Source organism: Oryzias melastigma, linkage group LG12, assembly GCF_002922805.2.
Source record: "Oryzias melastigma strain HK-1 linkage group LG12, ASM292280v2, whole genome shotgun sequence".
Lineage (NCBI taxonomy): Eukaryota > Metazoa > Chordata > Actinopteri > Beloniformes > Adrianichthyidae > Oryzias > Oryzias melastigma.
The window spans coordinates 20569546-20584462 of record NC_050523.1 but is presented as its reverse complement, the minus strand read 5'-3'; the positions used below and the strand labels follow the sequence as shown (position 1 = coordinate 20584462).

Genomic DNA, 14917 nt, shown 5'->3' with positions numbered 1-14917 from the left:
TAACTGACAGCAAATGAAAGCCCCCAAAACATTCTCTTAAAAAATTGGAATACTCTGGAAAAAGTTTAATATTAGAGTCTAGTGGTGTTGCTAAAATCAGATAATATATATAAAATACCTGGTTCTGCCAGTCTGTTGATAAGTAGATAACATCTGGCACCCCACAAAATGGTCATTGCTAAAGAAACTGGATTGTCACAGAGTGCTTTATCAAAGCATATTATTGGTAAGCTGAGTAAATGAAGACAGAGTGGTGTTACCGGCTCTCGCAAAATACTGCGATAAATGGTTACCTATGTCATGAACCAGTGCTTCAGTTTTGTCATGTTCTGTTTTCCCTGTCAGTCCCACCATTTTCAGGTTAAATCATCCACAGCTATCTTCATTTAGTTAATCAACTCAGTGTATTTAAAGGGTTAGTAATGCCCTGGGACAAAGCTAAAATAAGTATCCAGATATATTCCATATGTTCTAACGTATCAAAAATGACAAATAATTACCGTTGACAAACGCAGGTTTTTGTAAAATTTGACCAAATCAACGACAAATCACACTCGCATTTCGCCCTGCTTCAGAAACTGCTCGATTCGGGTCACGTGACGCGTTGACGTCACGTGAGTGAGACAGCGCCAGCAGCAGAATGCAGGCGGACCCAGGATGTCTGCAGATACATGTATGTGTGTGCGCTGCGGCAAAGTTGAATTCTATAAACATCGGTGTTATGGTCCGACGGAGTATTAGGGCCACCAAAAAAAAAATAATAATAAAATTATGATTTTTAAAGTCGTAAATGTACGAGATTTACAATCGAAATGAGCCTATTGCGAATGAACACCGAGCAGAACCAGACCGACTAAACTGTGAAAAGCTTCTGATTTCAACAGGTAAACTGAATGTTTAAAACATTGCACATGTTTGGAAGTTTCTTTGTTTGATTTGCAGTTTATTAATCATTGATGGTGGCTAGCAGGATCTCTGCAGATCCGTTGATAAAACCATCGACAGTCGCAGCTGTCCACCAGTCATTTCTTCCTCCGTGAAAGATCAGATCTCATTCATTTCTGTGTGATGCTTTCATCTGAAGAGGAATCGTTTTCGGAATTTTCAGTGTACTTAGCTAACGTGACAGACTGTTGTCATCCCCTGTTGTTGTTGTGTGTTGAAACGGGACGATTCATGTGGAGAACGGGGCGTACGGAGCACTGTTTACATTCTCCTTTGGTTTCTGCGCATGTCAGAGACATGCAGTAAGGTGGTGAAAGAGCTTCTGGGTATGTGAATAAAGTGATTAAATAAATAAATAAATGCATAAATAAATAAATAAATAATAATGTGGTGGACGGTCCTGCAAACATGTCTCTAAGCTCTTTATTTTGCATATGAAACTCTGCATTACCGACCCGGATAGTCAGCTTCATTGATGATTTGATTTAGAGTCGCCAAAAGGTTCCGATCTGTAAATAAAGCTTCACGAGATGCTCCACGTCTTCCAGCTTCGAGCATGGCTCTGATAAACAGACAGCTTTCGGTTTCATCGGCATCCTCAACGTCACTGTCAGTGTCATTGCCAGATTGTGAGCTCTTACGTTACGCGCTGCCGGCTCAAATTGATAGGGCTTTACAGTCCTCAAACCACAAACACCCGGCGCCTCTGAATCAGCGTCACTTTCAGAACCAATGTTTCCACAATCTGAGTCTGAAGACAGAATTGTGGACCTTAAAATATCGCCGTTATCGCTAGCTCTGACACGCAAAGGAGAAGCCATCTTTCTATATTGACTCTGGTGACGTCACACGCACCACGTGACCAAAACAGAGCTTTTTACCCGAAAGAGACAGGTTTACCAAATTTGGCCTCAAAAATGCCGTTTTATTTTAATTTTTCTTGCTCAAAACACGCCAAAACATTTGGAAATGGTAAATATAAGGAGAAATACAGTTAACACCGAAAACGACCAACAACCCCATTACTAACCCTTTAAGTGTCTGGTCTTCAGTTTCCCATTGTCAGGTCATCTGCTCTTCTCTGTCACTCGTTTGTTCTCATGGTTTTGTCATGTTCAAGTTGGTTTAGTAAATGTTTGAGTTTCTGCCACAAAGTCTTGTCTCCTGCGTTTGAGTCCTTCACCACCATCCCTTACAGTATGACCTGACCACCTTGGACCCAGCAGGAGAACCTTTGCTGCAGTGGCTAGATTCTCTGCCACTGCAGTCCATGCCATGCCACGCCATGCCAGATGGGGTTTCCTGTAGCGGTTTTCATGCTATGCCTGTCATCCACCCGATCCGTTCCTGAGGGGGACTGTTGGGGCCATCTGTCCTATTCCTGTGGAGGGTCGCCGGGGCCGCTCCTCTTCATGTGCCTGTTCCTGAAAAGGGTCGCCGGGACCGCTCCTTCCTGTCCCCGAGGATGGTCACCGCTTGTCCCCCTTGGCTGGTTCTGGAGGAGGGTTGCTGGGACTGCTCCCCTTCATGTGTCCTATCCCTGGGGAGAGTCACCGGGACCGCTCCTCTCCACGTCTGTTCCTGGAGGGGTTCCAATACCCCTCACATCAGTCTGGCTGCAGGAGCCCTGTCTTCTGGACTTGTGTTTTTTGTTACTCCAGTTCCCCTCCTCACAGATGTTTGGGCATCTGGGATCTGCCCTTTAGGGGAGGGGTACTGTCATGATCCAGTGCTTCAGTTTTGTCATGTTCTGTTTTCCCTGTCAGTCCCACCATTTCAGGTTAAATCATCCACAGCTATCTTCATTTAGTTAATCAACCTCAGTGTGTTTAAGTGTCTGGTCTTCAGTTTCCCACTGTCAGGTCATCTGCTCTTCTCTGTCACTCGTTTGTTCTCATGGTTTTGTCATGTTTAAGTTGGTTTAGTAAATGTTTGAGTTTCTGCCGCAAAGTCTTGTCTCCTGCGTTTGGGTCCTTCACCACCATCCCTGACAACCTAAATGTTTACACACGCTAATACAATCTCGTTACAGTTTAAAGTATTTAATTAATTAAAAAGCTTTATGAATTTGACCAATGAAGTAAATAGACCTCTTCAGAAAAAAATCTTCTAATTTTTATTAGGCGTAAAATATTTTCAAAGTTAATAATATTTAATTATAAAAAATATATAATCTTTGTGTAACAAGTCTATAAATAACTTTTACAGACTGAACATGCTTAAATAAGTTAACTCCTGGACTGCACCATGGTGTAGTGGTCACTTTTTAACGTGAAAGCCCTGGTTCAAACCCAGCTAGGACCTTTCAGAGTGAAGTTTGCATGTTTTTCTCGTGCATGCATGGTTTTTCTATGAGCACTCTGGCTTCCTCACACAGTTTAAAAACAAGCTTTATAGGTTAAATGGTGACACTAAAGTTCAGTGGCCTTGTAGCAGAGTGTCCACCCTGAGACTGGAAGGTCGTGAGTTAAAATCCAGGCTGAGTCATACCAAAGACTCAGACCTGACTGACTCAGCGTTAAGGGATTGGATTGGGGGAGTTAAACCACTAAATGGTTACCGAGCTGCTGTGTCCGCAGCTCACCACTCCCCCAGGGGATGGGTCAAATGTGGAGAACAAATTTCACATGCCTAGATGCGGGACTTTAACTTTAAATTGTCAAGGTGTGAAAGAGGTGAGTGTGCAACTGTATAGCACTGAGATGAAATGGTTGGATGTACTCTGCTTTTGCCCAACAGGAGCTGGGATAGGCTCCAACAACCTTGCTGTAACACAAAACGGAATTAGGCAAGTTTGGATAGATCATAGGTCATGTTTTATGCTGGTGCTTCACTGATATGATTATAGAGTATCTACACGTGTTACTTATTTCAATTTTTTTTTTTTCCTAATTGAGCACTAATTGACACCTGATTTCGCTCTGTAGATATTAATTTGGATCATGATTTAGATCAGATGCACCAGAAAAAAGACATATACTGATCATGCAGGTAAGATGTCTAATTCATGTCCTTCCTATTTCCATTTTGTGACACATACCAGTGGTTCAACAGCAAATGAGAGAAATCCAAACTTTTGCTGATAAAATTTAAATAGCAATGCATTTAAATTGTATCAACATGTGGCTCAAAGCTAGTAGCAATTGCATAAAAAGAGCTTTCAAGACATTACTGGGAAGAGCAGCTGTTGGACCATCTGTGTTTTATTTTTACCTAAGCATGCTTAACAATTTATACGACAGAATCTCTTAATAAAACGGCCGAGTCATTATCCCAGCACATCTGTAGAAGTGCGTCCCATTTGTTGCCTGTCTCAGTGGTGACTTGAGGTCAAAATCTCACAGAAGACACAAAGGAGAGGTTGAGGTTGACAGTGGAGGCTAAGAAAAGCAAAGATAAGCAGCAGGAAAGAGGGGAGGCCAGAATAACAGGACAACATGCTTATACTGTGAAAGAACTGGGACAAACACAAGGTCAAGTCAAGAGCCGAGAATGAGGTAAAATACAGACAAGTTTAGGTTTCAACATCGGTTTGCAATTGGCATTTCACTGAACTCTGAAGAAAAAAAAAGAGTCAAAGTGAACATTTAAACTTTGTGTTTACCATCTTCTCTTCAGGAGATTGTTTTAAATTTTGAAAAAGTGCTTGAGATATAAGAAAAAAGCACAATTTGCCTCTGCATTTTCATATTCCTGTTCATAGCAGTCCCTTTGTGGGCTGAACCAGAAAAAAAGACTGCTTTTCTTTGAGCTGTGTCTCTTTTAATACCAGCGTTAAATCTTTGCACATCTCTCTGCTGATAACAAATGATGTGAAGATAAGCTGACAAAGACATGGAGGCTGAATAATAGTGCTCTGCTCAGGGTCTGTGATGCCACAGTATATTAAATCCAAACTGGCACTTATTACGTGACACATTTTCAGATGAATGTGTGGGCATAAACACAAGCAAAACGTGTCATAAATAAATAAAAAGTAAATATTTAACAATGTTGTAAAAAAGATGGGCAAACAAAGGAAAAGACTAAAAATGGAGCTGGAGTGAAACGAAAAAAAATGAGCTGAATGCAACTGAGAAATAAACGACTGTGAGCAGTACTGTACTGTAAACATATGGCTGCCAAAAGAGCACTAATACTTTCTCTATGAACAAGAAAGACCTGATCAGACAAACAGACAAAATCAATGATGATGTCTCAGATTTAATACACTGAAGAACTTTTTGACAGTTTTAATGCCTAACCGATGGCTTAAATGGGCGTTCTACGCTTGGGATTTCAACATTATTGGACAAGAAGAATCAAGAAATTATATTTTAAATGATTAAAAAAAAAACTCAAGGGTTAATTACTAAATAACTCTTTTTGAAAATAAAAAAAAGAATTAAGAGAATAAACAGACTTTTATTTTTGATTAAATCAATTAAAAAAGTAAAAAGAGGTAAAAACAAAGTAAGACACTGCACAAGGTCTTTGTCACATTATCAACTAAGTGACATAACCTGATAAAAAAATCATATGTTCAACATTCATAGTAACTTGTTTAAAAATTGCAACGGAAAACAATAATTTGCAGTTTTTTCATGTTTCCAGCTAATATTTGCAGCATAACACAACAATAAACAAATGTACTGATAATTACATTTCAGTCCTACAAACAAAATGTTATACAAAGCAACCTTAATGTAAAGTAAAGGTTGAAAATTCACCCAAAGACGTTACCTGTGTGCCCATTTTGTGCACAGTACTTCACAAACAGAGCTTTAAAAGGACCCGAACCACTGAATGCAACTGATTTGATCTTAATTACAGTGATTAGTTTGTTTTTTGAAAGGCTAGCTTGGGTCAGTGCACATTTCTGTTGTGTAACTGCAGAGATTAGCCACATCCTGTTAGTGTGGTTTGCTCTTACATTCACATACTCCCCTGAAAATCCTAAAAGCTTGCGTCTCAACAAGAGACAGGGAATATTTTAAGGTTGCATTAGATTGAGAAGGAATAGCTCCAAGTGAATGCTGGACATTTTAAAACTGGAAACCATCAGAAAACAAAGAGCTAAACAAGTTTTAAAAAGGACAAGGAAAGGCATGCTGTCTCTGGTCGTCAGCAGGAGACTCTCCCGGTTGTTCATATCCGTGTTTACATTTAAAGTGATATTTCCTAAATGTTTTACAGCAAAAAGCAAGAGGGTGGTGAAAGCAATAACCTTGAGCTTCTTCACTGCATCTACTGTCTAGCAAACAAGAACATGTCAACCTCTCAGACTTTGAAGTTCAGAAAAAAGTTTTAAAATGAATGCGTCCCATAAAATGACAGTTCAAGAAATATGTTAAAAACAGCTAACTTTGCATATTTGTATTGACTTTACCAATAATAGCCATAGAACCGTAATACCTAGCTTTCCCCTGGAGCAGATATGGTTGAATTCTTGTTAATAAGACGGAAATTGATTTTTTGTTTAGATCAAAAAATGACTTTAATCAATAAAAACAACTCTTATTGATCATTTGTTGCCTATGGCTTTTGCAGTCAGAGCTTCTTTATAGCTAGAGTGGATTCAGTGACTGTGTTTTTGATCATTAGTGGTGAACTTTTTTGTTTTAGCCAAAAAAACAGGCTTTGTGTAGTATGACTGTATGAGACTTAGTATGTTTCATTTACGCAAGTGTCACTAGGTCAGTCAATGCCTTAAGATGTACAAAAACATATCATCAAAACACATTTTATCAAGAATCTTTTTCATGCAACGCTTTTCTTTACTCAAATTTCAGTGTTCTGAACTTGTTCCATCTTTATTGAGAAACAGAAACAAGAGTAAGCTTACAGTTCCCATCCTGTCTGCAATTTCCTCTTCTTTAAGAAGAGGAAGGGCATCAAGAGGTAACTTCAAATTTAGACTCACTTTAATCGTGCAATATCTTAACTGGATCTTCAATAAGTTATAAATAAATATATAAATTAATAAAGCTAAATAAAGCCAGTTAAATGCTTGGACCTCAATTCCTAACTGCCCTGATAAAATGAGCATTTATCTGAAAATAAAACGGTCAGCATGGACAGGCAGCACTAAGCCAGAAGTCAGCACGTTCTGTTGTCTTTATTAATGACAGGGGATCCACTCTTTTCTTTTTTCTCTCTTTTCATTTCCTGGTACGACTCCTAATGGGAGTCCTCCATCGACTTATTACTCAGAGGATAAAATGGCTTTTATGTGCTGCCTCTGAGCCACCAAGCTGCAAGCAGATTGAGAAAATGAAGAGAGATCAGAGGGCCGTTTCAGGCCTGATAAAGAAGTGTGAAGGATTTTCTCATTCGGGCCTTTTTGTGAAAAATGACCACCCCTTCTAAGCCAAAATGATGCAGAACCGCTTTGAGTGACAGCAGGAAATCTGTCATTGACAACTTCACTCTGAAAGATAATGTTTGCTAAAAGCTGAGTGTAATTGACTTTCAAATGAGCAACTGATCTTAATGGCGCCATCAATTTCCATCTGAACACATGCAAAAGGAACAAATGGATGACACAGTTCCACCTGAACTGCATCCTTGACTTTGATGTATAACAGTTTGAAACACAGCTTTTTTAGACAAAGTTAAGAGTCATGTCATAATCATACCTGATGCCCTTGTTTTGAGATATGCTGTGATGGGAGATCCTCGACAAAGCGGAGATCACCTGTAAATAAAGAAACAGAAACACATTTAGTAAAGTCCTTGGATCAAATCTACCTTGGGGTATTGATACTACTGCTGACTACTTAAAAGATTGTATTAGTAAATAGGATCTTTGCACCAGTCAATTAGTGAGTACAAGATATTTAGCTAATCTTTCTTGAATTGCTTGCTTGTTATCCTTATTGCATGAATTAATATCATTTCTTTCTCAGTGGATTCACTGGAGCCCCGCAACAGACTGACTACCTTCCAGGGTGCACCCCGTCATCGCACATCCATGGTATAGGATACAGAAACCCTGTTACCCTGAGGGACTATTAGTTTGGATCATGCATGGATGGATGGATGGATGATTCAATGGATGGATGGATGGATAGGTGGCTTAATGGATGGTTCAATGGATAGATGGTTCAATGGAGGGATGGATGGTTCAATTGATGGATATATGTCTAGATACCTTTACAGGTTTGCCCATTTTTCATCTGTAAACAGCTCGTTTCCACCCATTAAGTCAGGAATAAGGTTCACACAAAAGTTAATCTCCATCAAAGTTTATAAGAACTTTTCCTCCGAACAGTGCAGTATTTCCATAATATCAAAATTTTGTCTAAACCAAAACGGGTCGCATTACATGAGCCTTTCAACGTGCTAAAAGTTCCACGGTGAGCAAAATATGTATATTCAGTTCCACAATGGTGTCTGTTTGTGCCTCACCTAAACCATAACATCAGTGACACTTAAGGACATGGATGGTACAATTCTAGATAACTGAGTGACCGCTACATTAGATCATAAATATATCCTACTGCATTTGTCAAAGCGGGATTTTATATTTCTGTCTGCCTGTCAGCCAGGAGGCTTGTCTTTAACACCACTTGTTGTCGTATTTTATAAATATACAGCAAAACTTTGAAAGATAATTGCCGTGGTGAGGAATTGTCAAGCCCACTGTGTTTGAAAACGGTTCCTTTTATGGATTTACTAAGTCTTTTTGTTGTGAAGTACTGAAGATGGGATTCTGGCATAGTAATTTAAGAAGACAAAGTAATCACCAAGCCCTAAACACAGACACACACACTTGACAAAACACAAACCATGTCTCTTTCGCCTCATTAACCACTCCTGGGTGTATTTGGGGTTGTAACACCGTAGCATTGCCAGATGTCTCCCTGGCAGGGAGGGGGGAAAATTGTTATCTAAACCCTGGCCCTATGGCAGGTGTGCTGTCTACAGCCTCTCATCAAACTCTGTCTGACAGCCATGTTTTTAGTGGTATTTATCATTCAAGCTGAACCTGTGCTAATGCCTCTCATGAAAACAAAAACAGCACTTTACGAGGAGAAAGCTCTCTTCTCCTCGAGCGCTGCTGATCAACACCTTCCCTTTTACCGATTTAAGGTGTTAAAGGCTAGAAGTCCAGATGCATTGCATATATTTAAGTCCACACTTTGCAAAGGGATGATTAACAATGACTTCTCATGTTAAATGCATGAATTATTATGTTGACTGGGTTCACTATAGAACTGCTCACTTCCTCCTGACATTTTCTGATTGTTGATATGATTTAAAAAGAAAAGCAAAAGGGCACTGAGAGGAGTTGAGAGAAAGTCAAGCTTAGCACTTTTATCTATCTGATAGTGTTTAAGAGGTCAAAGTGGTTAAATCTATTGGTGGCAACCTGCCCACTGTGTCATACTGCAGGGAATAATAATGAACAACAACTGAGCCATTCTTTCTGTTGATATATATTTCACATTATTTACATTTTGTGCCTTTTATTACCTTCATGGAATTTAAATCAAGCATTAAAAACAATGAATATGTTAAAAAAAACATAAAATGCAAATGAAAGTGTGAGCTTAATTTGGTTTTTAGGAGCAATTAATATTTAATGGTGGCCTGTGTGATCAGCTGCGGCGTGCCCGGCCCCTTCAGCCCTGCACAGGATGGCTGAGCTGCTGGCTCTTGGCACCACAGGCCGCAGTAAGACAGACGCCTGCAGAGACGGTCAAAAGCGTGCCAGCTCTGTGTGTGTTATTCTGACTTTCACACATTAATGAGTTAAGACTATTAATATTGAGTTTCCTCAACATTAGGGCATCGCTGTCATTTTTTTTAGTTAACACTACTGTCACTTTAAATTATGTGAAAAATATGTATTCATAGTAACAATGCTGGCTGGGTTTTGGATAGATTTAACTAAAATTGATTATTCAAAAATGTCATTTTTTTCTGAAACATAAATAAACCTTTTGAACTTTTTGTCTAATTAAAAGCATAATTTGTTTTCCTAAAGCAGATTAAAAAAAATAATAATTGTGTAGTTCATGACGATACCCTTAACTTTTAGCCATCGCTCAAAGGTGGCTGATTATGCCCTTTTTTGAACTTGCTGTTTTCCCTATTTTTGACGTCCTTTCAACTCCCTCCCTACGTCCTGAACTGATTCTTTGATGCAGTTAGAGCCTCTGGATCTCTACATATTATTCATTTCTCTCTCATCTCCTCCCAAGAGACTACTAACTCAAGGCCAGTCAGGAAAAAAAGCCTCTGTAACCCCATTAGGAATATAAAAAAGACAAGTGAGACAGTGGGGTGATAACCTCCTACAGCCCCAAACCATTGTCTTACTTTAATCAGTACCTCACACCTCCTGGCCCCTCCTCACCCGTCATTGACCTGTTTCCCTGTCAGTCAGAGAGACACATATTGGCTGATCTTTCTCATTTCTCTAAGACATGTCACTTTTGCAATCCAGCGGTTGAACAATAAGTTGTATGTATGCAATAACTGAAAGCTAAACACCTGCAAATGCATGTCACCCTTAAATGTCTGGTGACTGGCCACATGCGGCCCCTGTCCCAGCTGGGCACCAAGCCTCACCACATGTTACCAGCCTGCAGCGGATATAAAAGCCCATAAGGACCTGGTTTCCCCTGGCAACCAGGGTTGGCCTGATTATGCATTTTCATAAATTACCAGTCATCAAAACAAAAGTGCAGCCATATGCTGTTGACAACAGAAGGGTGTGGCTGCGACCGGATTAGGATCTGAAAACACGCGCATTAGGTCGATCCATCACAGGGTGCACCCTAATGTCAATTCTGCTTAAAAATGATGCAGTCATGACATGTTTACAACTTGTGCTGCAAATCAATGCTTTTGCTGGAAGTCTTCCAACATAAGTAAAACTAATAGGAAATTTGCTACATTAATCCTTAGCTTTGACATTTTCCTGCAAGTGTTTCAGGTTTAACAGCAAATTCCCGAACACCCTAATATATGTATGAAGTATTCATTCACTAATATGGCAGCTGTTGATGTCAGAGAGGAAAGCAGGAATAAGGAACTGAACTGGAGAGGCAGGTGGGGATCTTTGAGTTTACATACATGTTAGGCAGAAGAAAAGATTGTCCCACTGCCTGTCTAAAAAAAAAACAAAAAACAAAACTATAGTATTTAATCTTTTTATATATGTTTTTCTATTTGCATTTCTAATTAATTCAAATTTGATAAATCACCAGAATACAATGCAGAGCAGAGTTATTGTAAAAGATATTTAAAAAATACTTTTTTGATAATTCCAGATTTAAGTATTTACAATATTTTACTTCTCTTAGGTTTCAGCTAATTTAACATAAAAAACTTAGCATAGTTTAGTAGATATGCCATTCATCAGTCAAATATCCATCATTGCTTCAAGTACCGCTCTGATCATCTTTTGATCTATTTTCAAAGCGTTCCAAGTGGTCTTTTATTAATGATTATCCCATGTCGTTGTCAGCGCTCTGTCTCCCCTTCTGGTCACCAGCAGGAGCCATCTCCAGAATACTGACTGCGCTACATCTCGCAGCAACCCCAGCACATAGTTCATGGATGCTGCTCAGCTGTCTCTTATTTACCAATCAGACCCTCACTCAGTGTGAAGTATTGTTTGTGCCACCCTGCCTACATTACAGAGGGTTTCTGCCTGGACTTGATCTTCTGTTTCTGACCCTTCTTCATCTCTGATTGACTGCTGCCTGCCCTGACCCTCACCTGGACTCTGACATAATCTCATCTTAGATTATCCCATGTTCATAACTGACCTCTGCCTTTCTGACCCTGATCTAGTTTTGTGGAGTTTTAACTGTGCTTAGTTCCTGTCTGAACTAACAAACCTGCTGCATGTGGAACCAGCTGTCTGCCCGTGTATGACAGTCGTTTAAAAAAAAAAAAAAACTATATAGTTTTCTAGGACATAGTTTCTGAGGAGCAGCAGTAGTTCATTAGAAATTTGCCAATGAGTTGTGGGACTGTTCATGTGATGTAAGCCAGCCTCTACTTCCTGTCACCCATCTGTTTACATACTCTCCCACTAGAGCCTACAGCCCCTCACATCCCCAACCTAACATTACCGGACCAACAAAATTGACTAACTCAATAAATCAGCTCAATCCTCAGATAACAAACTTATGGAAATTTTTCAAAATGTAAGCAGAAATTCCTAATATTAAAAAAAATGTTTACAGTTAACTCCTTAAAATGTAACCTATGAGAGAATGAACCTTCAAGATAGCTGTAACACAAAAAAACAACAATTAATTTCAAAGTGTAAAATGGTAGATGCCTATCATTTACCATTTGCAAATTATAACCCATGACTAAAACAGAATTTTAATGATTTAATGTAGTTAATTAAAATAAATACAAAGTTGTGATTCTTGTTACATTAAACAACAACTACTAATCGTTGGCTTCTTTCAATCTTCTGTTATCTCTTAAAGCATCAATTGAGGCATGAGAGTAATTTAACTTTACTTTATGATGAAAAAACCACTTCTGGTGAAATGGAATTATAAGTAAGTTGATTTCTCTGAAAAGCTTTCAGAAAACCAAAGCTGTTGCATGAAATCCTTAAAAGATCTTTGATGGGTTTGAATGAAAGTATAAAGACGAAAAAGAACTTTCAATATCCTGGATGGAAGCAAAGGATAAAGACAAAATCCAAATCCAAATCTCATGGATTGCATTTAACGTTCTCGAACAATGAACGCTGTGCAAGAAACCTCATGAAACAAATTGCCGGATCCTATCAAGAGCTGGGCCTGCTCAAATCCGGATTGCAGTCAGATTGGCACCTGCTACACAGCAATAAATCCCCTTAAAAGCAGACCTTCCAGCTGCTTGATTACAGGGGATTTCACTGCATATGTGCAGGCAAGGAAAGCCTGCAGCGCCGCGTAGAAGATTGCTGCTGACCTGAAGACCTTTTTGCTCTATGTGCCACACTCCACAGCTGTAAGCCAACACGGGACATTCATCACACACAATTTATCCAGAGTTCTGCTTACATCAATGATCAAAAGTGTGCATCAGCTGGACATAATGCAGTTTTTGCTGAGGGCTCTTAAGCCTCTGTTAAATGCATTTCCTACAAGCATCGATACAGTATTGACGGGGATATGTAGCAAAAGATCAATTTTAGAGCTTATTTAGCTTTAGGACCTTAAACATTGATTTGATCTGAACCTGTGTAGCTTGAAGGGAAAGGGCAACAGTGGGTAACGTGCAGATTGTCCTCCATAGATTGCTTTTGCCTAGTCACCTGTCTGTGTGCTATGACCCTGACATGTCCCATTTAAGGATTGACCACACAACATGGACTTGTCTCTTTATAGCATTAAAATATAGCCATCAAGAGAATGTGAGATTGCAGAAGAACACACACCTAAAATGAACTGATAGAAGCTATGCATTAGTATTAACACATTCAGATCAACACAGAACTTCCAAAGTGTAAAAGTGAAAATGTTACAACATGTTACAACAATGATACAACAAAAACACTAGAGAAGATAAAACGATAACGTCTGAGACAACGTTGAATGTATAGCATTCTATCAGTCTTCTGGTATAGGTCTTGGAACAACCCAATACATTTGATGAACCTCAAAAGAATATGGTGGGGAATTATCATGAGGTTTCTCTAGAATAAATTCTTTAAAAAGAAGCCAGTAAAGCCAACATTTGAGTTACTGCCTAGGATAGTACAAGGGTTACAGAAGTGTAATTCTATTTGGGTTTTTTTTGCTAAAAAATACAAAAACTTTGACCCAAATAGATGCATCATTTCTAGTATTTTCGAAACTAAAAGTGGTCTAGATCAGCTGTTGCTTGGACAGACAATGTAAAACTGCAGGAACAATCAGACACAATTTGTTGTGTTTACTGTCATGAAGATGAAAAGATGTTAGAGTGAAAAGCAAGAACTGATGATAGATTCGACATGAATAACAGAGACGACAAAGTGCCTGCCAATCTTTTTCAAGGCGGATGATTGCTGTCTGCACAGAACTCAAAGGAATGTGATCTCAACTTTGACAAAAGAAATACCGCATTTCTTTCAGTATAATATTGAATGTAAAATTCATTTGGCATTGAGGTAAACGCACAAAAACTAAAAGGTAAAACCTTTAACTTTGGAGACGCATTCTGTTCTGTAATTCAAAGAACTCTGGTGTGTGAAGCATGAATTTTGTTATGAATTCTGTGAAAATGGTTTCAAACTTGAAGAAAAAAGAAAGTCTGTACAACCACTGAAAAAACACATATCTAAACTATTTTGGTAGTTCGTTGCAAGCACTAATGAGGCAAACAAAGCACATTCTTTTAATGGCATTTATCCGAAGCGTTACAGCCCTCGGCTGATCAGAGATGTGGGGGATACTGAGGAGGATGTGTATGGAGGGGGATGAGCTTGTAGGAATTTTGTCAATAAGTGGTGGCTGATCAAAAAAAGAATTCTTCCACTGAAGACATCTTCATTAAGGGAATGTTTTTTTTGCTCAAAACATTGATCTTAAAGAATAAAAAAAATGATTTTTTTGAGTGTTGAATCTGAGTGTGTGTAGTTGTGTGGCCCAGCAATGGACTGGCGACCGGTCCAGGGTGTATCCAGCCTTTGCCCAGCAGTAGCTGTGATAGACTCCAGCATGAGGCAAATGGTGGCCACACCAGATACTGACTGGTTTTCTGAGTCCCAACCCTTCCCAAGATAAAACGAAACAACACGTTACAGAGGGGCCTTTTATTGTCTGAGGCACACCTGTGTAATAATCATGCTGTTTAACCCTTCCCCTCTCTTTGGGGTCCAGATGACTCCAACCACATATTTATATGTGATTCCTTCTATGACAAATGTGGACAAAGGTGGACATGATTTTATGTCTGCCATGGACATTAGTGAAACTCAAAAATCAAAGATTAAAAAAAATCAGCGCACTGTCTTGTGGGGTCCAGATGACCCCACTTTTAA

The 14917-nt window shown here is 39.1% G+C and overlaps 1 protein-coding gene across 1 annotated transcript in view; it reads right to left on the bottom strand.

The window, feature by feature from the left end:
- Nucleotides 1–14917, bottom strand: part of vav2 (vav 2 guanine nucleotide exchange factor) — a gene marked incomplete in the record, with an annotated part of 232681 nt that overhangs the window by 60545 nt on the left and 157219 nt on the right. Inside the window, 1 exon segment of the mRNA XM_036214407.1 lies at nt 7563–7621. Coding sequence (XP_036070300.1) covers nt 7563–7621 — 59 coding nt within the window.